The sequence below is a fragment of the Diabrotica undecimpunctata genome, chromosome 10 (genome assembly GCF_040954645.1).
Source record: "Diabrotica undecimpunctata isolate CICGRU chromosome 10, icDiaUnde3, whole genome shotgun sequence".
NCBI classification, from domain to species: domain Eukaryota; kingdom Metazoa; phylum Arthropoda; class Insecta; order Coleoptera; family Chrysomelidae; genus Diabrotica; species Diabrotica undecimpunctata.
The window spans coordinates 53,058,801-53,084,152 of NC_092812.1; the positions used below are offsets into that span (position 1 = coordinate 53,058,801).

The 25,352-nt window shown below is 32.5% G+C and overlaps 1 protein-coding gene across 3 annotated transcripts in view; it reads left to right on the plus strand.

The window, feature by feature from the left end:
- The window catches only part of LOC140451977 (ELAV-like protein 3), a 119,933-nt gene that overhangs the window by 54,972 nt on the left and 39,609 nt on the right, over positions 1–25,352 (plus strand). For 2 of the 3 annotated variants that reach the window (XM_072545974.1, XM_072545973.1), the window contains exon 3: positions 23,997–24,133. In XM_072545974.1, the coding sequence (XP_072402075.1) occupies positions 23,997–24,133 (137 nt within the window). The remainder of the gene's footprint in view (positions 1–23,996; positions 24,134–25,352) is intronic. The other variant, XM_072545975.1, reaches the window with a different exon arrangement.

Below are 25,352 nucleotides of genomic sequence, written 5' to 3' on the forward strand. Positions count from 1 at the left end.
TTTCAGATAGATAGGCTTTATCATTTTTCGGAATTTAAGGAAATATGTTGCAGATTTCAGTTGTAAAGGGAGATGGTTGTATAGTTTTTTTGCCGAATATAATATAGATTTCTTTATTAACTCAGTGGACGGGATCGGTAAATAAATACCAAAGGTTGAATTTCTGGTGTTGTAGTAGTCATGGTTAGGTCGTGCTGGAAAAACATGTAGGTGTTTACGAATTAAGCAAACAGTTTCTAAAATATATAAAAAGGGAAGGTGTTAAAATCCCGTGATTTTTGAAGTAGCTTCTGCACTGTGTTGTTCTTCTGAGGCCAAACAGATACCGTGTTGCTCTTTTTTGTAATTTAAAAATAACATCAGATTGATCAGCTGTTCTAGAACCCCAGAAAGGAAGACCATATCGAAGACGAGACTCGAACAAAGAAAAATATGTTATTTTGGAAGATGCTAAATTAATTTCCTTCGAAACAGATCTTAGAGGCTAGTTTATTACTTAACAAATCGATACGAAGGGACCATTTAAGGTTGCTGTCTATAAAAATACCAAGAAATTTTGCAGACTCAGCGATATTGATCTGGCTGTTATTAAGAAGCTAGGGTTGAAAAGCTCCTTTATAGGATAATGCTACTGTCTTATTTGAGCAAATTAGATTCGCACCTGGTTTTTATTGTAAGTAGATCAGAAGTTATAGTTGCATGAAGAGTTGCAATATTAGATATGTTCCAGGTGATACTGGTATATGTAATGGTATATAACTGGTATATATAATCAGCAAAAAGAAAAAAAATCCATTGATTTTTAAATTAGTGATATCATTTATAAAGAAAAGGAAAAGTAGAGGACCTAATACTGAACCTTGTGGTACGACACATATGATGCATTGGTGACTAGAGTCAAATTTGCTCTAACCAAGTCAAGTCAAATTTATTGATCAAATGCGACATTATACAAAGTACATGTATGAGACAAGTCAAAGTTACAGAAATACATCTTAAAAGTATATAAATTAATAAACACGATAAAACATACTTAAAAGTTATTTTTATAATATGGCTCTAGCTCACAAATATATTGATGTACACACCTCCGAAAGTTTGGCTGATGTAAATTCATTCGTATATCTATTGGTAATTTCTTAAAGAAACTTATGGCCGCATAATGTGTGCTACCTTCCAACAAAACAGAACGATGTTGTGGAAGCATAAAGTGATTGTCTCTGAATCTTGTTGAATAAACATGGTTAAATTGAAATTTATTAAATTCATAAATTTTGCTATGTAAATACATTATACACGAAAATATATACAGACCAGGAATTGTTAGAATATTGTTTTGTCTAAAGATGCCTCTACAAGAATCTCTAAATTTCATTTTATACATTATCCTAATAGCTCTTTTCTGAAGTACGAATATCTGCTCTAATTCAGAGGTACAACCCCAGACTTCAATCCCATATTTGGCTATTGAGTAAAAATGGGCAAAGTATACTGTTTTTAATATTGATGTATGAAAGAGACGTGAAAGACGTAACCAGTTGTTTCCTATTCCCCAAGTAAGATTGGAACCAATTTAAGGAAATACCTCGAATTGCGTAAAAATTTAGTTTTTTTATCAAAATGTCTTGATTTACGCAATCAAAAGCTTTGGCATAAAGTGTAAAGATTATTGTTTAGTGCTTGGTAAACCTCATGTAACACAGAAAATATAGCATCACTAGAACATTTATTAGATAACAACCATTGCAGACATTAAATTTTTCACCACCCTTATGAAGAAAAATAATAATGGCTGTCTTTAGGCACTCTGGAAATGTACCTTTTTCAAAGGAATCATTAATTAGAGAGACCAGGACTTCCAACACATTTTTTGGAAGATGTGAGAACATTTTTATGGATAGTCCATTATTACTATGGGATGATTTGCTTTTAATACTATTGATTCATTAAGTCAGTTCAGATTTATCAACTGGTCTAATAAAGAATAAATCCGAGACCTTTTTTTAATTGAGGAGATTGGAAATGGGTTCTTGTTGTGGCAAAATAGTTGATAATATATTTTTACTCACATTAATTCGAAGATCGTTTATTATGGACCAAGTTTGATACTATGCTTTTTTTTATCTGTTTTGCTAAGTTTTGGATAGGTTACGAGTACTCTGTAATTGGTGATATGTTCAGTGACAGACGTTGGTAGTAAATTCTGTCTTAATTAGCTCTTTCGAAATGTCCCAGGTTTAGGCGCCTTTCCATTTTTTGTTTGTTTGGCGCCCTTTCTGAATCATTGTCTGAAGAGGTCAATTAAAATTGGTGGGTTGTTGTCTGCCAAACATTTTTCCCTGTCCTCTGCTAGCAGAGACTTGTAATATTCCTTCCATTTATCTGCTCCAATTAACTAAATACTTCCATGTTCCTTATTGTTTGTTCTAAGATCTTGTAATAGTTTCCATGCTTTACTGGCTTGAGTGTTTCCCTTACAGTTACTTATCTCAGAGCATCTCTTTTCCCACATATCATTTTTTACTTTATTTGTTATTTATCGCCAGCGATTTCTCTCCAGTTGTTTCTTTTCGTCGACAAGTGTTTTGATACTATCACTCCATCACAACTTTTCTTCTTGGAATATCGGTTTCGTTTTCCCAATGTTTCGTTAGCCGCATCTTGTATTTATCTCTAACTTTTCATAGAGTTCATCAACTGAACTTTCTACTGAGCCGAGAGGTTCTGCAGTTTATTGGCAAGCCCTAGCTGGTACAGAAATCTAGTGGAATCATCATTCAAACTTCCTAAATTGTATTGTATGAGATATAGAGATATCATTTAATTTTCGTTGTTTCTTATGAAACAGAGTATCTGAAGGAAAAAATATTATAGCCGCATTCGGGACCCCTTCGGAACAAGTTTCGAAAGGAAGAGTCTTTCCGAATCTTCTCCAACGCCGTTTTCTGAATTTAATTTAAACTAATAGTTACCGAGATATTCTATTTGTTTATAAGCCAAAAAATTGTTTACAATTTTAAAACATTTCTGAGGCCGCCAAATAATCCGATTTAAGTTCTATAAAGTCCGTTGGATAGGTCGAGTTCTCTTTTATATGTAAAAAAATTAGTAACTTCCATATATGCAGTTTGGTTTTTGTTGTGCAAGATTTTAAAGAATTTCAATTAAAAAAAATTTAAATTGCAATGTTATTATGTAAAATCTATTTAATCGATTTTAATGAAATTTGGTGGACTGTTTTATTATATTTATACAAGATTTTCTAGGCGAATTATGAAGGTCCTCAATGCAATGTAAGTGGTTAAAAAACATTGAATAAAAAACTTGTTTTTCCCCTTTTTTTGTATTTATTGCTATTTTGCAGCAAGGGTAATAAATGAAACAGTTTTAACAACTGTCTTATAGAAAATTCAATTGTCGCTATTTTATTTCAGTACAACTTTGCTCCAAAATTACTCGTCTGAAAGTTATAAGCAAGGAAAGTAGGAAAAAACGATGTTTTTAATAATTTTTAAAGATTTTGATTTTTTAATTAATATTCCCGACCTATTTGAGAAAGCGAAAAAGTCCATTCTTATTATTGAAGTTATCACACAACTTGTTCTGCAAAAATCAGAATGACATCTCTCACATCCACCTCAAAACAGATCCGCTCCAGTCTGTATAATATGTTGTCAAACTTGTTCGACTTTCTCTTAAAGCTATCCACATTTCTCCAGGGATACTATTTGCTTTACCTTTTTTTTTTATTTTTTGTAGTTCTTGAACAACTTTCTTGTTTGTTATGTTATATAGCATCGTTGATTAGTCTGCTAGTTTTCTATCAAATTCTTGGTGTAACTCAAATTCAAACAAGAGCCTTGGAGAAGGTTTTATTCTGCTGTGGAAGCTGAATGATTTCTTCTTCACCCAATGCTTTAATCACTAATTAAATTTGTTCGACCGCCTTTCTTAAACCTGTAACTTCTCGAGAATCAAAAAGAACGGTTAGTGTTCTTAGCCTAAAGTGTAATAATTGATAACAGTCGTCAATAACTGTTGTGTCAAGTATGCTTCACGTTGTGTTTATAATTCGAGGTTTGTCGGGGTTGTCATATTATTCTTATAAATTCTTGTACAAAACTTAAACTAGAAAGTATCGATATTTACAATGTTTAACAGACCTGTTTAAAAAAACTTTGTAACTTGGGTCATAAAAACTTCAGATTCAAATCAAGAATAATTCTATAGATTCTTTGCTGTCTGTTTTTTCTTTCTTAAATTATATACCATCTTTTTTCACTCTCTTCACTTACAGTTTAAAAGTACCCTTTAGGACATTTTATAGGTAAATATTATTTGGGTTCTTTAAAATATATTTCAGTGTAATAATCCGTGGATGTAATAAATATTTGTTTCTCACTATTAATAGCGCGTAATTTCCATTGTTATTTCTGACAATGTTATATTTTATATTGCAACTACCGATGAGTATTCAACGTGTACGATCGCAATATAAATTTTTAAGTGTATCATACGATTTTCCTAATTCCGTTTTGATAATGCTGGGGTTTGGTGTGATGAATATCGATCTGTCAGATTCGCTCTGTTACAACGCCGCGCAGGTGTTATATGTGTTGTTGCCATTCGGTGCAAGATCTAGGAAAATGTCCCTTTTAAGAACAAAAATAGCTAAAACTGAGGGTGATTGAACCTTATACAAGCTAAAGTAATCAGATTGGTTAATGTCGAAAACCCCAAATAGGGTGAGTCTATTTAATGGGACGTAATGTTATTCAATATTGATTTCTCTTCTAGTAGCTTTAGATAACGGTTGTTTTGTCTATAGAGAGGAGATTAAAACTTTTACTACACCTGAATAAAATTAACATTAAAGAAAACAAAAAACTTATTAATAAAAACAGAAATTGGTGGCAATAAACGCAACACAATATTTTTAAATAAAATGTACCTTTTTATCCCATCATAGAGAATATTGAATAGTAAACCAGAGAAATTAGCAAATAAAAAAACCTTTTTTCAAAAGCTTTGGCAAAAGCCAATATGCTTTATTGTCACTGAAAATTGTACAATTTTATGGACAAAGCTTACAAAAAGTCAGAAAATAACAATTATAATTTCCTGAAATTACATAAATCGTCAATATCACAAAATAAAAGATAATACAGTATTGCCCAAAATAAACAGTACTGAAACTGAAACATAGATGTAATATTCAAATTAACTAGTATAGACCTGTCAAGTAATTCTTAAATAATTAATTATTAAGGTCTAATTGTTAAAAATGGTGTTAAGTACAGAGGACAAAGTGTTTCTTGTGGAGCATTATTTTCGCTCATACGGAATCGGCCGACGTAATAGTGCAAGTTTGCAAAACGTGTGTGATCAATCCACAAAACGGTTTAATAAACGTTCTCCAAGTAATGCTGTAATTTTGAAGGTTGTTGAAAAGTTTAGAAATACGGGTAATGTATTGTGCCCACGAAAAGGAAACTCAGGGCGTCCCAGGACAGTTAACAACAACGATAACCATGAACGTGTTTTTTAGCGAATCTTGGAAAATCCTAAAACCAGCCAGACAAGAACTGCGTTGCATCTTGGCTTAAAACGAACTTCCTTCCAAAGAATCCTCAAGGAGCCGGTTGCATTTTCGTATGTGATTCAGGTACATCAACAATTACGTCCCAGGGATTATCACAGAAGGGTGGAATATTGTGCCAGAATTCTTGCATTACAGTATGAAAATCCTGAATTTTTGAAAAATTTATGGTTTTCAGACGAAGCACATTTTTATTTGTCAGGCCGTGTAAATCGTCGCACAAATCGATTTCTGGGCTTTCCCGACCAGATGAAGTTTAAGAAGTTCCTTTACATAGCGCAAAAGTGAGTGTCTGCTGTGCAGTTTCGGGACACGGAATCATTGGTCCATACTATATCGAAGAAAATGGTAGGAAAGTCACACTTAGTCAACAGAGGTACATACAAATTTTAACACGCTTTATCCCTGATCTACGTCAATTGGGCATTTCGAGACCAATTTTTCCAGCAGGATGGGGCAACTTGCCATACTGGTGTCGCAGTTCTTCAATTTCTTCAGGGACATTTTCCAATCAAATTCATTTCACGATTTACTGACTTCCTCTATCCTACACATTCTCCAGACTTAACATCTCCAATCGCATACATTTGGGGCATGGCTAAAACTGCCGTTTTTAAACGGGCACCACAAACCATCAATGAGTTAAAGGATGCCGTTAGAGCCTTCTTCGCGGACTTGAGACAACCTTTATTCCATAACATTACGAGAAATCTGGAATATCGGTATGAATCTGTCTTGGGAGAGGAGGAGCTCATTTAGAACATGCTATTAAGTGTCAATAATATGTATTTTTTAAAACAATAAGATAATTACAAGTTCGGTACTGTTTATTTTGGGCTATACTGTAAAATAAACAATCCATTGCAAAATTTAAATAAATTACAAATTGCATAATAAAACCGTATGAACTAATAAGTTTAAGTTGCTGCATATATGATACCCAAATATAGATAAAAATACTTTAGTTTAAAGGTACTGTAATTTCTTAGTAAATTATTAAGAAACTCTTATATTGAATAATATGGTCTTTCAGATAGATAGGCTTTTGTCATTTTACGTAACTTGGGGAAAGATGTTGCAGATTTCAGTTATAAAGGGAGATGGTTGTATAGTTTTTTTGTAGAATATACAAATATAGATTTCTTTACTAACTCAGTGGATAGGATCGGTAAATAAATACCGAAGGTTAAATTTCTGGTGGAGTAGTCATGATTAGCTCTTGCTGAAAAGACATTTAGCTGCTTACGAATTAAGCAAACAGTTCCTAGAATATATAAAGAGGGAAGCATCAAAATTCCGTGATGTTTGAAGTGGCTTCTGCAATGTGTTGTCCTTCTGAGGCTAAACAGATACCTTATCGCTCTTTTTTCTAGTTTAAAAATAACATCAGATTGGGAAGCTGTATTAGAACCGCCAAAAGGAAGACCATATTAAATATGAGACTCGAACAAAAAAAAATATGTTATTTTGGAATATGCTAAATTGGTGTCCTTCGAAACAGATCTTATTCTTATTCTTATTCTATATCTTAAAGCTGAGGCTAGTTTCTTACTTAACAAATCGATATTAAAAGACCATTTAAGATTGCTATCTATAAAAATACCAAGAAATTTTACAGAATCAACGATACTGACCTGACTCTTATTAAGAAGCAAGGCTTGAAGAGCTCCTTTATAAGGTAATGTTTCGTTCTTATCTACGTTAAAAGAGAGTAAATTAGAGTCAGACAAAGTGGATCAAGTTTTTATTTTAAGTAGATCAGAAGATATAGTTGCATGAAGAGTTGCAATATTAGAGTTGCTCCAGGTGATACTGCTATCATCAGCAAAAAGAAACATTTCTCCATAGATTTTTTAATTAGTAATGTCATTTATAAAGATAAGAAAAAGGAGAGCACCCAATACTAAACCTTGTGGTACTCCACATAAAATGCTTTTGTTACTAGGGTCAGTATAATTTGCTTTAACCAGATTCCTATTCCCCAAGTAAGATTGGAACCAATTCAAAGAAATACCTCGAATTCCGTAGAAATTTAGTTTTTAATCAAAATGTAGTATAATATATACATGCATAAATTTTAAAATTTATGAAAGTTCTGAACGGAAAAAATCCTTCCTAAACATTGGGTTTTCGAGGATTGTTTGTTAAGAGTATTAAACTTGGTATGCACTGCTTCATGATCAGATAGTCCCTCATTAATAATTGTAGAGCGGTCATCAAGGAGTGAGAAATCTGAGACAATATAATCAAAATTATAGTAGATGTTGATTTAGTAATTCCTTTAGGAGAATTAACGAATTTTTATCATCAAATTTATCAGAAGTAGTTGATAGATGCCTTTATCAAAGAGTGTCATTGCTCAAATTGCTCCGATAATATAAGTGCTAAAAAAGTAGCCGCGAAATTTGTAGTTATTTAACACATGTAAGTTGTGAATTACAACACAAGCTTTTTCTATTTTTTAAAATAGTACGGTCCGTGAACCATGATCTCTTTAAAAAGGTTTTTTAAGTCTTTCCAAATATATTCGACAAAATAAACAGTATCGAAATTAAGATGGCTATGAAATTATACGCGCAATATGTATTGGTCATACAACTGTCATATTAACATTTCTTTAGTATCAAAATTGTCTGAAAAATAGTTTAAACATCTGTGGAAGAAGTATTTATAGTAGGGGATTATTTTCTTGTATATGGACATCGACGGGATAATGGTCCAAGTTAAGATACCGGTTAAGATACTTAAGATATCGATTTACTGAAAAATGTATAATTTTCGAACGAAACTCTCTTTAACCTTAACAGGTACATCAATTAACAAACAAGTTGATTGTTATTTTAGAGAAACCACTTCACAATATAAGAGGTACCATTTGTTGCGCCGTGAAGTGTGAACATGCACAGATAATAGCGACTTCGAGTACTCACTTAACCTGATACTACCTGATAGATTTGGGATATGTTCAAATTTGCAAATACTGGAGAATTACGACAAAATATACTAACCCATTTTCAGTAACTACATCATCAATTAGTCTATATTTCTCTACTATTGAACGTAGGCCTCCCGTAAAATTTTTTACTTATTTCTATCTTGGGCTTCTTGCATCCAATTTGTGGTGATATTTGTGGTGCCGTCCTCTGCTTCGATATGCCTCCTGTCTTGGTCGTCATTCCAGAATCTGTCTGGTCCATCTAGCCACACATTTAGCCATGGCTATTCTTTCAACTGCATCTGTGACTCTTCTTCTTCTTATTTCTAGGTTTGGTACTTTATATCTGGTGGTAATACCTAACATTGATCTTTCCATAGCGTGTTGTGTAACTCTTTATTTTATTTATTGTTCCTTTTGTCAGAGTTAGTGCTTCTGCACGATATGTAAGATCCGGTGAAACAAATTGGTTAAAAATCTTTCTTTTTAAGCAAACTGGAATATTAGACTTCAAATTTTGTTCAATCTACCAAAGGTCATGTGAGATCTATCCTTCTTTGTATTTCAGTTGTCTGATTATCTCGGCCTAAACAAATCTCATGCCCTAGATATTTGTAAGCTATTACTTGGTCGAAGCTATGGCTTTCAATCTGAATTTTATCGCTGACTAGAAGGTTGGTCATAAATTTTGTCTTTGAGGTGTTAATTTTAAGACTAATTTTTTTTGATTCTTCATAGAGCGTTTCCAGCATTTTTGTAGCTTTACCAACTCACGATGTCATCGGCAATTCTTAGGTTGTTTAGATCTTCTGGATTTATATTCATTCCCATATTATCTTGTTGTTCAATTCGCTTGAGCATATATTCGAGTATAGCTGTAAACAATTTCGGGGAGATAGTATCACTCTGTCTAATACGTTCTATTCGGAACTTTTTGGTATCTTCATGAGGTCAGACACAAGTTATGCCAGTTTTGTAGATACTCTTAATCAAGGCAATATATCGGCAGTCAGCCAATGCTCGAAGCCTTTTATGATGATCTATAGTATCTAACGTCTTTTCATAGTCTACGAATATAAGACGATAGGCTTGTTCTAGTCTGTGTACTTTTCTATTAGCGTTTTAATAATTTGTAGATGACCGTTTGTTCCGTATCTGGAGCGAAACCAGCCCGTTCGCAAGGTTGGTAACTATCAAGTTTGTTCACAAGCCGGTTTGTTATTATCTTTATGGATTTTTATTTCCTCTCTTGTGGTATCTGGGATGTCTTCTGATTTTGGACTTTTGGTATTTGACTTTGATTAGTATCTGGAAATTCTCGTTTACACATTTCTGGGTAAAAATCTTGAGTAATTTTTAAAACATCTTCCTTATTTGTTTTAGTTTTAGTTTCTCATTTTTTTTACCAGTTTGCAAATATTTCTCGATCCTTCAGTCATTTTTCAGCGCAGAACCTGTAAACTTTTATTTTTATCAATGGCTTGAGCTATGTGCTCAGTGCTGTAATTTCAACATCTTTTCGAATTGATTTTGAGATATCGTTATTTAACTGTCATAAGTGTTACAAAATTATTTGTGTATTTGTCTTTCAATTCTTTTCCTTTGTTTATAAGATTTGCTTGGGTGAGTTTATCCTCCCTGTTTTTTCTTTTTTCCTCATATTTTCAATTAATCACAATGTTCAAGATATATAGTTGGCGCACAATACAATGTGAGCCAGAAATTATTTAAAAAATAGGATGAATGGTATTTTCTTTATGATAGCTAGCTCCCATTAAGTTATAGTAATAAAATAATTTCTAAGGCATTGTGGTAAATCGTTGTGCAATGTATTTTTAATGGTTCTGTTTAATTTGAAATTTGACTTCGGTCTTCATTTCTCAGGTGTCCTAAACGTATGGTTTTGTCTGTCCAATTTTGCTTACACCAATATTTTGTTACAAGAAATATTAATTTCTAAAAACAGCACGTGAAATACCTTATTATATATTTTTACATTCAATGTCTCCTTGTAAATTTCAATTAAAATTTCATTACAAATACAGTCATGAAGTGTTGGCGGATAATAAAGATTTTATCAGAAATGCAATTAAAAATTGGACACGCTGCCAATTTTATCGAAAAATTTTGAGCTCATAAAATCAATATTAGAGTAAATCCACATGACTTGTCAGGATATGGCAAGGCTGGCCTAAAAGTCGAATAAACACAAATTTATTTTTAGCGCAACTATTTTGATCTAAAACATTTTTGGAATTATATCGTTACTATGGTATCATCGAAATTTCAACGGTGAACGAGACTGCGGCGGGATTGAAATACTTGAGAAGATTAATGCTACGGTGATTGAGATGCAGTGATCTTTTTTTAATCTAGTTTGAACTACATAATACTTTAAAATATTATGAATATTATTAAAAGTAAGACATGTAAGAAAACATAATTAAAAACTTGTAATGTACTTAAAATAGAAATAAAAATTACATAAAATAAACTCTAAAGCTAACACGGAAATGCCATGACGTCCTATCTATACTACCCACAAATCCTTTGACATGTCCAAAGGGAAATTTTAGCATTGTTGGATATTCTTTCCCGATGGGAGAAATTACATTATTTACATAGGTACAATGTAAAAAAATTTTCTTTCTCCTTCTTTTTACTCTTTCAGGTCTCGGATTTGGGTTATTTATATTTTTATAGGGTTTTCATTCACCTACCTCTTCCAGTATATTCTATTTTGTTATATTTTCATTTCTTCGCGTGTTTTCGGCATAATTTTGCCATGCTCTACGAGTTAATGTATTCATTTCTTTCTGATTTTTATTTTTCTTATTATTCTACTGGGTTACATTCTCATCAGATGCCCATACCAGTTTGCTCTTCATTGTTAATGGTTCCTGACTGCTCTAAATTTCTAATTTAGCCTAATTTACTAGTCATAACAGGTGGCGTAATAGTCATAGGTGACACTACCTGTTTCTTCTATTTCCAAAGAAACTCCCTCAAATAAGTCTTCGATAGAGTGCGACAGGGGTACCTTTCGTTAAAAATACGTTCCGCTGCATAGAAATTGTATCTACATTCACCAATTATTAAGACAACTGCTACTTTGTCAGCTATAGTACGTACCATTCTGCATATATAAACATTTAAATGTCTCGTTAAACAATAATTAAACTAGAGAATTGAAAAACATCAACTTTTTGAAAAATAACCAGAGGCGGACGTTAGAATCTTTATTAATTAAATGCGAAACTATAATTTTATTATTTATTTAATGTATTCATCAAAATTTAGCTTAAACCCAAACACAATTAGTATGTTCAAAACCTTTCAAACGAGATATCACTTGCCATAAGGTCCTATTTAAAATTATCGGCTTATATAATATATATCAGCCCATATATTTATTTGTTTTTACATTTTAAGTACGTAGGTACTAAATATACCAATTGTAATCTTTTCTAACCTATTATTGTTTGTAGTTGGTTGAATCTTGCTCTGGTATTTCTTATCGATTCGTTTATTAATAATAAAAATAACAACGAGCTGACTGTCCCATTGTTTCATAGCTCTTTATCAATTAAATTCTTCAGATATTTCCCCTGCTATTTGTACTATTCCATTTACAACTTTGTAAAATTAAATGTTTAAAATTAAATTTCCTATCGAAGTGTCACCTACTAAAATACAGGCTCGTCAAAATGACATTTGGTAAAAGTCTTTATGATCCACAGTATCCGAGATACGATTTTTCAAAGTTCGCCACTCACACCAGTTTTGGGTCATTTTTTCTATTTACTAAGTTTTGATAAAATTCTAATGTAAACAAATCCCAAATTTCCCTCAATTCTTCCTTCAATTCGTTGACGGACCTGGCAGGATATTTTCTCAAAGCTTTTTTCATTTCGCGCCACAATTTTCATTTAAACTGTTTTTTGAGGTATGACAACCTGCGCCGTTCTGTTATAAGACAAAATCTTCCGCTAATGTTAAACGCTGTTCCATAATCGGTAAAAGAGATTCTTCTAAAATATTCAAATATTTGTCCGTGTTTGCAATCCCATCGATAAAATGTAACTTTCCCACACCTTCAGACGACATGCTGCCCCAGATCATGACAGATGGAGGAAATTTAACTTTTCTCTTCAGACAGTCGGGATGGAAAGCTTCATTTTTCCTGCGAATGACGCGACTCCTACTGTCTAACACACACTTCAAATCTGGACTCATCACTCCATTGTATTGAATCGCATTGCGACTGAGTCCAATCTTTATACTCTTTTACTATATATTTTCACTATAATACGTCTTAATGCCCTTCGATCTGCTTCGGTTATTTTACTTTTTCGTACATTTCTAGGTTTTGTGAAGACCGAATCTGTAATTTTGTATCTTCTGACTATATTTCTTACACTATAGCGTGACAATTGCAACATATTTGCGATTTCGAATTGGATTTTCCAGAATTAAAAAATCTAATAATCATTAAGCAAATTTTCTCATCGATAACTTTACTTCGACCCATTGTACAATCCACAAACGGCAAAAAGCTTTACAATACTACAAAATACATTTAACATTAACTGACAATATTATTGTTTTAATGTCATTTTTCCATAGCTACCTCTAGATTTAACGTAATTATGAAAAAATCAACGTATGTTGACATAAGTGAATGCATAGCCAGGGTTTTGTGAATTTTTTTTATTGTTGAAAATAAATAAAAAACCATAAGGGTAACGTTTTTAATAAATATTAATAAAAATGCCATATTAATTAATATGGGAACTTATAAAAACATGTAGAGTATAATTTGTTTATGTTAATCGACTTAAACTGCAAATTCCATAGGTGGGCCAACTGATATGGGAAGGGGCTCATAAATATTTTCTCACTATTTGTGGTTTATATTAGCGAAGAGTCATTTTTGAGATAAATCCCCCAGAGGTTTGAGAAATATCGTATCTTCATCCTACACTTACTATTTGTTGGAGCGCTTTACAGTTAGCTCTAAATGTATGAATTAGTATTTTCTAATAGAAAATTTATTATAAAAAAATGTTTTTAAAATCAATAAAGCAAATATCTATAAGATTTTTTTCGACTACTAAAAAAACACATCCAAATAAATAAAAGATGCATACATGAGAGGTAGATGAAGAACCTTTGACTAATAGTCCAGGCTGTGAGGGAAAAAAAGGGTGATTTTACACTGTAATCCAGAAATTTATGTAATGTGGCCTAGGTTATAAAGGGCAACCTCAGGAGCAATCCCCCAGTTCATTGAACAAAAAATTTTTGGTTATTGTTTATTTATGAGCGTTTATAGGTGCAAAATACGTATTTTTTTAGTTTTTTTTCCTTTTTTGCCTAAAGTAAGTGTTGTTGTAATGGGTAATTTCTTTACAGATTATAAAAGTACTCTAAGACCTTAAATTTGAGCCGGTATACAATTTAATTTATTTGTTATTGCAAAAATGTAAAAAATGTAAGTGAATATAATATATTGGAAGTAAAAAAAAACAATTTTGCAATAAATATTACGTTTTTTAATTTTGACCTTTATTCGTCATTTTTGCAATAACAAATGAATTAAATTGAACGCATACCGGCTCAAACTGAAGGTATTTTAGAGTATTTTCATAATCTATACAGAAATTACCCATTACAACACTTACTTTAGGTAAAAAATGAAAAACACTCAAAAAATACGTATTTTGCACCTATAAACGCTCATAAATAAACAATAACCAAAAATTTTTTGTTGAATGAACTGGGGGATTGCTCCTGAGGTTGCCCTTTATAACCTAGGCCACATCACATAAATTCCTGGATTAGAGAGTACTTTTTCCCACACAGCCTGGGCTATAAAGATTCTTAAAATTGTGTACCCGATTACATTAGATCAGCTTTAATAATTTATAGTTTTAAGTGATTAAATACTATCCCCTAGTTTACATGGGAAAACAAATCTTTTGTACGGCTAGATTACGTGACTATACAAGGGGTTTTAAATATTTAAGACCTTTTTGATTGTTTAAACTGCTTTAGATTTATACGGGAATAAAAACAGGAATTCATGTATATAATATTTTAAACGTATTTAATGGAATATATAAAATGTACGATAAATTTACTAAGCAATCGTATGAACATACAGATTTTTAGGATACACTGTAAAATTAATCTATATATCTAAACACATATTTATATTGTCTCTAAATGACTAAAATGTAACTTTATTTTAAAATTATTTATAAAATATTTTTTTCTAGTTTTCTTTAATCCTATGTTGATAAAATTATATTAGCATTTTTTTCATTTATTTGTTGATATTTAGCTTCTAGATAATGCTAATAGTCCAGTGAAATTGAATTTAGCCAGTTATATGTTAATAGAAAGTGCAACATAATATTTACAAGTTCAATATATTTTTGGGAACAAAAGCTATCATTTTTTTGTGGAACTTATGTTATTTTGTGTAAAAAATGTCATTGTTTTTTTTGTCATCCCGTGATTATCCTCTGAGTTACGTCGATACAGCCAAATTGTAAGGACCACTGTCGAAGACTATATACCTCAGCTAGTTGACTAGGTGGATGGTTAGCTAGAGAAATTTCAAATGTAGTAGTATACAATATAAAATGTCTGCGTCGTTGACTGTACTGAAAGGCATTATTATAAGAGCGAAACATACAGTAAATCACCTGATTGATCAGAAACATTCAGGTATGAAAAATAAATAAAAAACAGAAGAGCAAAAACTAGAGTACCTAAGAGTTGTTGAACTCTGTAGTACTTAACTATGCTAGAAAACCTTAACTCTTCACCGGAGAACCAAACGAGAAATAATAACACTAGAGATAAATGTTTTAAGATAGTGTGCAAAGTGCAATGTTCAAAACATAATAAGATCATTATCATCATAAGTGGCTCGACAATCCGTTGTGGATCTTGGCCTACTCACAAAGAAGTCGCCATTCCTGTCGATTCTTGGCAACTTCCCTCCATCTTCTGACCCTTAGGTCTTATTCCACATCATCAATCCAACTCCTTCGTGGTCGTCACCTAGTTCTTGTGCCCTCTGGTTTTGAAAATATTAATCTCTTCGTTTATTCGTGATCTGACATCCTAGCAATGTGTCCAGCCCATCTAAGTCTCTGCACTTTAACGAATTTCACAATATCTGGATCGGTGTATAACTGATATAGTTCAAAGTTGTATCTTCGACGCTATAGCCCATTTTCATTTACGGTCCCAAAAATCTTTACAAGAATTTTTCTCTCAAAAATACCAAGAAGTCTTTTATCATTTTGAAATAAAGACCACGTTTCAGATTAATGTAGGCAGAACAACTGTAAAACATTTGCAAGAATGTGCTTACATGGGACAAGCTCTGGCGACAAATTACATCAATACCCCAGTCAATGTGTGAAAAAATCATCAATTTTAAGTTAAAATCTAATACAGGTTTTTGAAGGTTCTAAAAGGTATACGAGGGATAGCTGATGACAAATGCTTGGAGACTTACAGCTGATTTTGCTTTGTTTTTTTTTAAACGATTATAAAAACTGAAAAAATATTTTTTTGGTGATAAAACGTTTTTTATACATTTTAGAGAAAAATGGTAGATAGATGCTGTAGATCTTAAAAAGTTCTTTAATTTGCGATTATCTAAATTAAAATACATAAACAAATTGACTAAAATAATTGCAAAAAATTCAAATTAATTAATTTTTTCCATAGAAAAGTTTGTTCCAAAACAATGAATGTTTGCTATTATTTCGTAAGGAATATTTAAATTTTAATAATTAATAAATTAATATTCATCAAAAATTAATACTCCAAATGCATTTATTTAAATTAAAATATGAATCGAATCTTTTTGTACTTTATAAGAAGAATTATTACTAATAATTATTATATATTTATATAAATAATATACATTAATCAATAAAATTTAAATATTTCTTACGAAATAATAGTAATATTCAATTTTTTTATAAAAAAATTTAATGAATTTATTTTTCCGGGATTTCCCGATTTTTCCGGACGTGAAAATAGCACAGTTCTTATTATTTTCTCGAACTGCTGCAATTAAAAAAAATCAGGCATCTGCGTGCCATAGAAACCGAGATATTGCAATTTTTTTCAGTGTGCTTCAATTTGAAGTTTATTCTAAAAAAAAAACGGAAGTCGAACAGACGGTTTTTTACAGCACCATCACTTTAATGGGTTATACCTTTTTTCTTTTCAGTATATGTTATCTATAAGATAGATCATAAAACTTATAGATAGATCTCATTTATAATTTGTTTAAATTTTAGCTCTTAATGTTAATAAACAATGGAAATATGATTTTCAGAAAAAAAAATTTTATCTGGATTCCCATGCTCATAGAAGATTCTGTTTTTTATTAAGATAGTGTTTTTTCGCCTTCTTTTCAGTGAGCCTACTTACACGATCGTGCCATAAAAAATATCGATAGTTATTATACATGTTTATAAGCTAAAAAATCAGCCCTTTTTCAAACAGTGTTTTTAATTACAATGTTGATAAAATGTCGAATTTTTCTTAATATATCTTAAAACTGAAGTCTCAAAGAATCGATTGCGATCTGCTAAATACCTCCAGAGTCACTGTTTGGACAAGTACAGTTGTTTAAATAATCGCTCTCCAGAATAAACAAATTGAATAACTTACAAACTATTTGGTCGATCTAGCTGAGATTTAGCACACTTTAATTGCCATAATTTCAAGTAGTTATATTACATGTCATTGTTCAAAAAACATTAACATTTATAAATCACTGCAAAAATAAGGTTTTTTTGTTATTATCTCGGTCAATTGGAATTGTTTATGTGTTTTAATTTAGAAACTCGCAAATTAAAGAACTTTTTAACATCTACAACTTGTATTTGACCCTTTTTATGAGTGTTTAAACCTATAAAAACCTGTATAAGATTTTTTATTTCAGCTTTTTTCCTTTACTGGCTTACAACCAAACTAGAGAAATAAACAAAAAAATAAGAAGACATTTGGAAGATTTTAATACAATATTAAAAAACAAAAAGTACCTTTGAAATTCAAAGAAGGAAAGGAAAATAATAATCGACACAATAACGTACCTGAATTAAGACACGAAATAGAAATCAGTTTTCAGTAAGTAGAAATAACCATAAATTCACTAAAAAATAGAAAGTCGCCAGGACCAGACGGAATAACCAACCAGCTTTTAAAACATATTGCACTGCAAGATACCAGGCGCATGGGGAAACAGCATAATGATACCAATGTTCAAGAAAGGAGATAAACAAAACCCCAACAATTATAGAGGTATAAATCTACTGAACACCGCACTTAAGCTTACCACAAAAGTCCCAACCAACAAACTCGATAAACCAACAACTTTATCAGATGAACAACAAGGATTCAGATCCTTAAGATTCTGCGTAGACGCCGTATTTGTACTAAGACAAATCACAGAAAAGGCCATCGAGTACAATAAACCAGCATATCTATGTTTTATAGACCTGAAAAAGGCTTTCGATCGCATCCAAGTCGAAAACGTTTTACACCTACTGTATAAAAGAAACATACCAATTAATATTGTACAAACCATCGAAAACATCTACTTCTATAATCGAATACAGGGAAAGATAAATGGAAAACTAACACAGTGTATACCAGTACAAAGCGGAGTCAGACAGGGTGACTCGTTAAGCCCACTTCTCTTTAATATAATAATGGACGAAATAATACAAGCAGTACGTAAAAGTCATGGTTACAGAATGGGGAACAAAGAAATCCAAATATTATGCTGCATTAATCGACGAGCTCCAAAGATTAACACACATTTTCAATACAACAGCCAAGAAATACAATATGATAATATCAGCAGAAAAAACCAAATGTATGACAACATCTAAATACCCACTACGATGTAAAATCGAAATTGATGGGAAAATATTAAAGCAGGAAGCAAGGTTTAGACATCTGGGAATATATAAGAATCTATAAAGCAGCAATTAGACCTATATTAACATACACTTCTATGCAATATAGAAGACATAAATGGATGGGTGACAAAACGGAAACAGGAGTGGAACTAACACATTAGTAAAATGGCAGATGATAGGATAGTACGAATAGCACGAGATAAGTCACCAAATGGGCGAAGAAGTAGTGGCAGACCAAGAAAAAGATGGTGCGATAATTTAAACAATTTAGAAGACCAATATTCAAGAAGGAAAGGGCTTTAAAGCCTACACCAACAACATAAAATAAAGAAATCTCAATCTTCGAGACATTAAAATATAAATGCTGTCGATATCACTGCGAGGCAGAAAGAAAAATGAATGGATGAGGAACTAAAACAACACAACAAACCGTCGAACACAATTAAAATGGAGATGGATTCAACATAACAAAAGATATGAAGATATAACAAGATATTGGACGCTGCAAAATAAATATGAGGTTTTACACAAATGAGATGTGACACTCACAGGTCCAATGCAGAAAAGTCAAACTGAAAGCAGTGATGAATAGAGACGAATCTATATTCATATCAATAGATAATGGGCTATAGGTAGATAGATAAATATATTTTCTGTAACAACTTCATCCTGCATATCTCACTACTTTTATATTCTCATCGGGAATAACTTTCTTATTCAGTGTCCACCAACGAATTTTACTCTTTTTTGATGCAAGGGTATTTACTGTCTTTTGCTCTATTGAGTAAGCAGCAGTGACCAGTTGGGTGTTACTGTATTTCCGTGTTTGATCACTATCGGTGGTTTTGTAGGGTTCGATCGTTAGTATTGATATAGATATTAAATATTTCATTTGATGGTCTCAAATATTTACTTTCGCTTAGTGATCCACAACTATTTTAATACAAAAACGTATTTGAAGCGGTAGTTACAGCAAGTGCTTCCCCTTTTTATATTAAGAAAATAACCTTGTGCTGCTTATTTGTTTTATCACAATGATTTTAAGTAATGACTACAGTAACCATTAAAATGAATAACAAAAGAAAGCATTTCTAAATTGCTTAGATTATTCTCTAAATATAATCATTTTAGATTAAACAGAAAAAATTTAATCAATTAAACAATGCAATATGATTAGAGACATAAAATATTTCATTTGTTAAAATTAAGGTAATGGTCGGTGAGTTAGCCAAGCGGGCCAGACGGCGAATCGCATACACTTCACTGTGAATAATCTAGTGAAACGATGGTTCGAATCCTGGCCAGAAAACAAAAAGAGTAATGTAGTAGTATAAAATCTAAATGGATCTACTTTAATGTATCTTCCCGACATAAGGATGTGCAATAAATCCAGGTCCAGATTAAAAAATTGTCCGGATTGCAAGCAATAGATGAAACATTGCAAAAAATCAACAAATTGAAGAACGGAAAAGCTCCAGGCTCTGACCATATACTGGCTGAATTCCTTAAGTACGGAGGAGAAACTCTACATAGACAAATACACAAACTAATAACACTTATATGGAAAGAAGAGAAAATACCAACAAAATGGCACGAAACTAATAATCCCCATCCATAAAAAGGGAGACAAAACCAAGTGCTCTAATTAGAGAGGCATGTCCATACTTAATACGGCATATAAAATCTTAGCGAACATCCTATTAAGTAGGCTGACACCGTTTGTAGAAAATTTCATGGGGGGATACCAAGCCGGCTTCAGAAAACATAGATCGACCATAGATCAGATCTTTACTCTAAGACAGATGCTTGAAAAAGGATGGGAATTCAATAGAATTACCATAATCTCTTCATAGATTTCCGGCAAGCGTACGACAGCAATAAAAGGGATCAGATGTGGAATGCAATGGCAGAACTTTCAGTTCCAAAAAAACTTATCCAGCTTGTTAAGTTATGTGTGAATAGCTCTAGATCCAGAATACGGATAGGTAACAAACTCTCAGAATCTTTCGAAATAAGCAGTGGCCTGAAACAAGGAGATGCGCTGTCATCTCTCCTCTTTAATATCATCCTGGAGAAAGTAGTAAGAGCAGCACAACTTAAAACAGAATTACTGACAGCAAATGGACCAAAATTACTACTAGCATACGCAGATGACATTGACATTATGGGGAACACAGTCACCAAGGTAAAGGAGACTTTTAATAAATTGGAGGTAGAGGCAAAGAAAACTGGTCTAAGAGTAAACGAAGAGAAAAACAAATACATATGCATCAACAGACAAAAAGGACGAGATAGAATAGGGCAAAATGTTACAATAGACCCATATAACTTTGAAAGAGTGGAGAGTTTTAAATATCTCGGAGCAACAATCACTGCAGATAACGATATCGCGGAAGAGATTAAAGGAAGAATTCAGGTAGCAAACAGATGTATGTACAGCCTCCACAATACTATTAAATCTAAAAGCCTAACACGAACATCAAAAATTAGAATATATAAAACGGTGATTAGACCGGTGCTCATGTATGGGTGTGAGACGTGGACCCTGACCAAAGAAAGTGAAAGAAAACTTAGATGCTTTGAGAGGAAAATCCTCAGAAGAATCTTTGGGCCTTATCACGACATTAATAGCAACCAATACCGAATGAGAACAAATGCTGAGGCCAAGCAGATGTATAGAGCGAGCGATATAGTCCAAGAGATTAAATCCCAACGTCTAAGATGGACTGGCCATGTCCATAGACTCCCTAATAACCGCCTTGCCAACCTAATATGGGAGGAAGCCCCCACAGGAAGAAGGCTCTTAGGACGTCCACGAATGCGATGGAGAGACAATATATGGTCAGATCTAAAAACAATGGGGCTACCCACTGACCCAACTATTATGGACGACCGTTCAAGATGGAAGCAAGTTGTGCAGTCAGCCAAAACCCACCCTGGGTTGTAGTGCTACGAGAAGAAGAAGAAGAAGGATTAAAAAATATTGGGAAAATAATCCGACCCAAAAACAACACCCTGTACATTAGATTTTTAAAAAATGGATTTTGCATTTGAAAGTCTACAAAAGTCGCTAAAAGAGTCCACAAAAATACATAACTTTACTCAACCAAGTATCTTAAAAATGAAAAAAAGAGAGAATTTGCAGAAAAATAACTATTATCAAAACTAAAGTAGTTTTTCAAAATGACCACTACCTTGTTGAATGCAAAGTCTTACTCTTTTTGTAATATGTCTGACTGATTTCTTAATCTCGTCTGGGTTATTTTGTTATGAATTATTTGCCGAACATAATAAAAAAAACACAAAAATTTAGAGTAAGTAATGGTCTTATTAAGACGTATAAACACCTTAAATAATATTCGCGTGCCAAACATAAAGAAAATATACAGTGTGTTTAAAAAGTTATGAACCAAATAAGAAGTTGGCAAAATAGATAAAACCCCCAGTATCTTTGTTCTTGACGAAGTAAGACCCATTATATATGGGGTTTTTGAGATCGCCTAAGTGTTGGTAATGGTAATTGGTTGGATTACCATTTTCCACTATTTCTGTTTCTTGCTTCATTTTTCCAGTTTATTAGTTAAGACCAAAGATGCAATGATTGACAATCTGGTGAATGCTAGAAGAAGAGGAATCGGAAAGGGATGTATTTTATTACAACATATATTTAATCTGTATTAGGAAAAATTTTTGAATAGGCACTGTGCATATAGACAGTATCTAGGCTCCAAATTAATAGCGATTGGGACTTTTCAGAATTGAGATTTCAATAATTCGTTGTCGAATTGTACAAGCAAGAACAGCTTTCTTTTTCTGGATCTGAAGATCAGAATACCATATAAAAGCATGGACCATAACAAATGACATGTTTAAAAAACTGAAAACTTTTGAGACGTGGTGCTACAGGATACTGCGCATCAGTTACATGGACACAATCGAACCACCGAATCTGTTTTCTGGGTGATAGGTAATAAGGCGATTGTCCAAAACCAGGTAGGATGGACTACAACCTACCAAAGGCTTTCCGACCAATTAGCTTAACATAGTTTCTCTTGAAAACGATGGAAAAGATATGCGCGAGAGAGATGGTGACAATGATGCGACTGCGCTCATCTGGTGCAAGCCTTGATGTAGGAATGGGAAAATTGAGAACTCGTTTCTGGTGGGGAGAGCTGGATGCGCTGCCCCTATTGCAGGTAGGCTGCGACTCAGTTAAACCAAAGTTTGTTTTTGACAAATTCTACAAAATCGAAACAAGGCAGTATAGGGAGTCAAACATGGCAAATGCGTATTGCATATACACCGATGGCTTCAAAATGGGAGAAGGCTCAGGATGCGGGATCTCCAGATCACTGGAGCTAAGAGTAAAGTGGGGTATGGGCAAACATACCAGCGTAATTCAGACAGAACTGGCCGGTATCTCCATAGCCGCAAAAGAGATAAACCAAAAAGGTATAGCCGGGAAAATTAAATAATCTGCACAGATAGCATGCAAGCGCTACTAACCTTGAATAGACCACGTGTCACGTCAGGATTGGTAATAGAGTGTCATGAGTCACTAACTCAAGCTTCAGATGGAAATAACATCATCCTGAGATGGGTTAAAGGACACAACGTTCACTAAGCGGATACGCCACTCCAAGAAGAAGGCAAATGACAATCCCAGGTATTCAATACCTCTTCAAACTTTTATGTGTTTCCTTCTATTGGTTTTATTGTCAGATATTATCTTTTATGTAGTCTATTGACTCCATATAGTTAGTCTTATGCTTCATTTATGAGCTAGACACTCTCTGTTGATGTTTGAATCATAATTTCTAATTTCTGCTGCTCTTATGATCTCTTAAGAATAATATTTAACAACAACGATAGAAGTTCTTTTCCATTTATGCTGACTCTCTTGATTATTTTCGGAGTGTCAGTTTTGTCATATTTAATAACTTTTGACTGATAAGCATTTTCTTTAGTGTGTTATATTTTTCTTTTCACTCTGTTAAAATCTTGCTTAATGTCAATGATTCGGAAATATGGTGCTACGTTCTAGCTTTATTAAATTGTACTGATATTTAATTCGCGTCGCTCTCTCCTGGTTCTATAGTTGGTTATAAGTTTTAAAGTGTTTAATTAATTTGGAAACTTGTTTATTCGGGGAAATCCTCATAGATTTGGATTGGAGAAACTCATTAAAAAGATTGAACAATTATGTATTGGCTAATTTTTGACAATTTTGTGAAATATTATCTGCTACAGCTATCGCATGTGGTACTCTGGTGCCTCTATATTTCACTGACCTTTGTTTACATTATTTATTAAGAATATAAATTGAAAAAAACTTTTTAATAGGGACAATTTCACTGGACATGATTGAGTTAACAATTTTTTTGGGCTTTGCAAATTTTCTACTAATTTCATTTTAGTATTAACGCCCTAACATTAGTTTCTTTTTCGTTTTCGTTATTAACATTTGTTTTTTTTTTGGAACTTTTTATTTCTGCAGTTCCCGGGGTTATGACTAGTCCATTGCTTACAGGGCAATCCTTGGGCTATGGATTTGTGAATTACCACCGGCCAGAAGATGCAGAGAAGGCCATCAACACACTTAATGGGCTTCGATTACAAAATAAGACGATAAAGGTAAGGTTCTTATACAACAGATAATCTAAAACAGACAATTTTTTCACAGTAATATTTAGCACTTAGCCTTTGATCCTTCTGGGTTTATTAAATGTATTATTCGAATGTACTTTTAGCATCATCTTAAGAATAACAATTGTTGTGGACGTTTTTCATTTTATGGATCTTCTTCATCACGTTTGGATATTTTTTAAATTTGTTTTTTTCTTGAAACTCTCATGTTTGAATATGTCAGATTTCATCTGTGTTATTCATTATTTTCTTATTTTTTTTGTTGGTGTTTTTAAGATCTTAATTGTTCTTGATAGTGTTACTTCGATAAATGCTTTTTTTTATTATTTCTTCTTCTGTTTGCGTCTTCTTCTTCGCTGTCTTTTTGTCTGATTGCATATGTTTATTAACATCTATTACATTGTGTTTGTTTTACGGATGACTATTAGACTATAAGCCCATGGGCGATTTTTAATAGGTCATTTGACCAAGCATGAATCACATCATATAAAACAATACTACAATATGTAATAACAACTTTAGAAACTATGCCGTCAAGTATTATAGGTGAAGGTGAGTCAAAGGTAAGATAAACTTACCACTCAAGGGACTCTTTGACCAAATATATTTGTACGGTATTTATCAAGTAGGTAATACCAAAATAATGACCTGCAACCTAATGCCGTACACAAATATTGGTACCAGGAGCAGGGAAAAATTTTTTATTTTTGAAAAACTTTTTCCCCATTTTCGACAATTTCAATACAAAGATTCGGATCGGTATATAGAGTAATTTTTTACAACGTCGTACATTTCGGCGGCAACGAGAGTGAGAAATTTAGGCGCAACCCTTAATTTAAACCCCCATGCTTTGAGTACCGATAAGAATTAAGGGCATAGTTTTTAAAGTTGTTGTTACATATTGTAGATTTATATGTGAGTCATGTTGCAGCAAATGACCCCCTAAAAATGTTCATGGGCTTGTAGTTTATATTATTTTTATTATGATCAGTGACCATTTTTGTGTTAAATGTTAATATAGTGTAATTTCTAGTATCGTGTTGAATTTTTCTTTATTAATTTAATAGTAAATCCAGTTGTTTTAGGAATCGGTTCATGAGTAATCATTTATTTAAACGCTTTAAATTGATATTGACTAGAAAATGTTGTTGATATTAAATTTATATTGTTTTTGTCCACTAATGGTAACATACTCACGTTTTGCTAT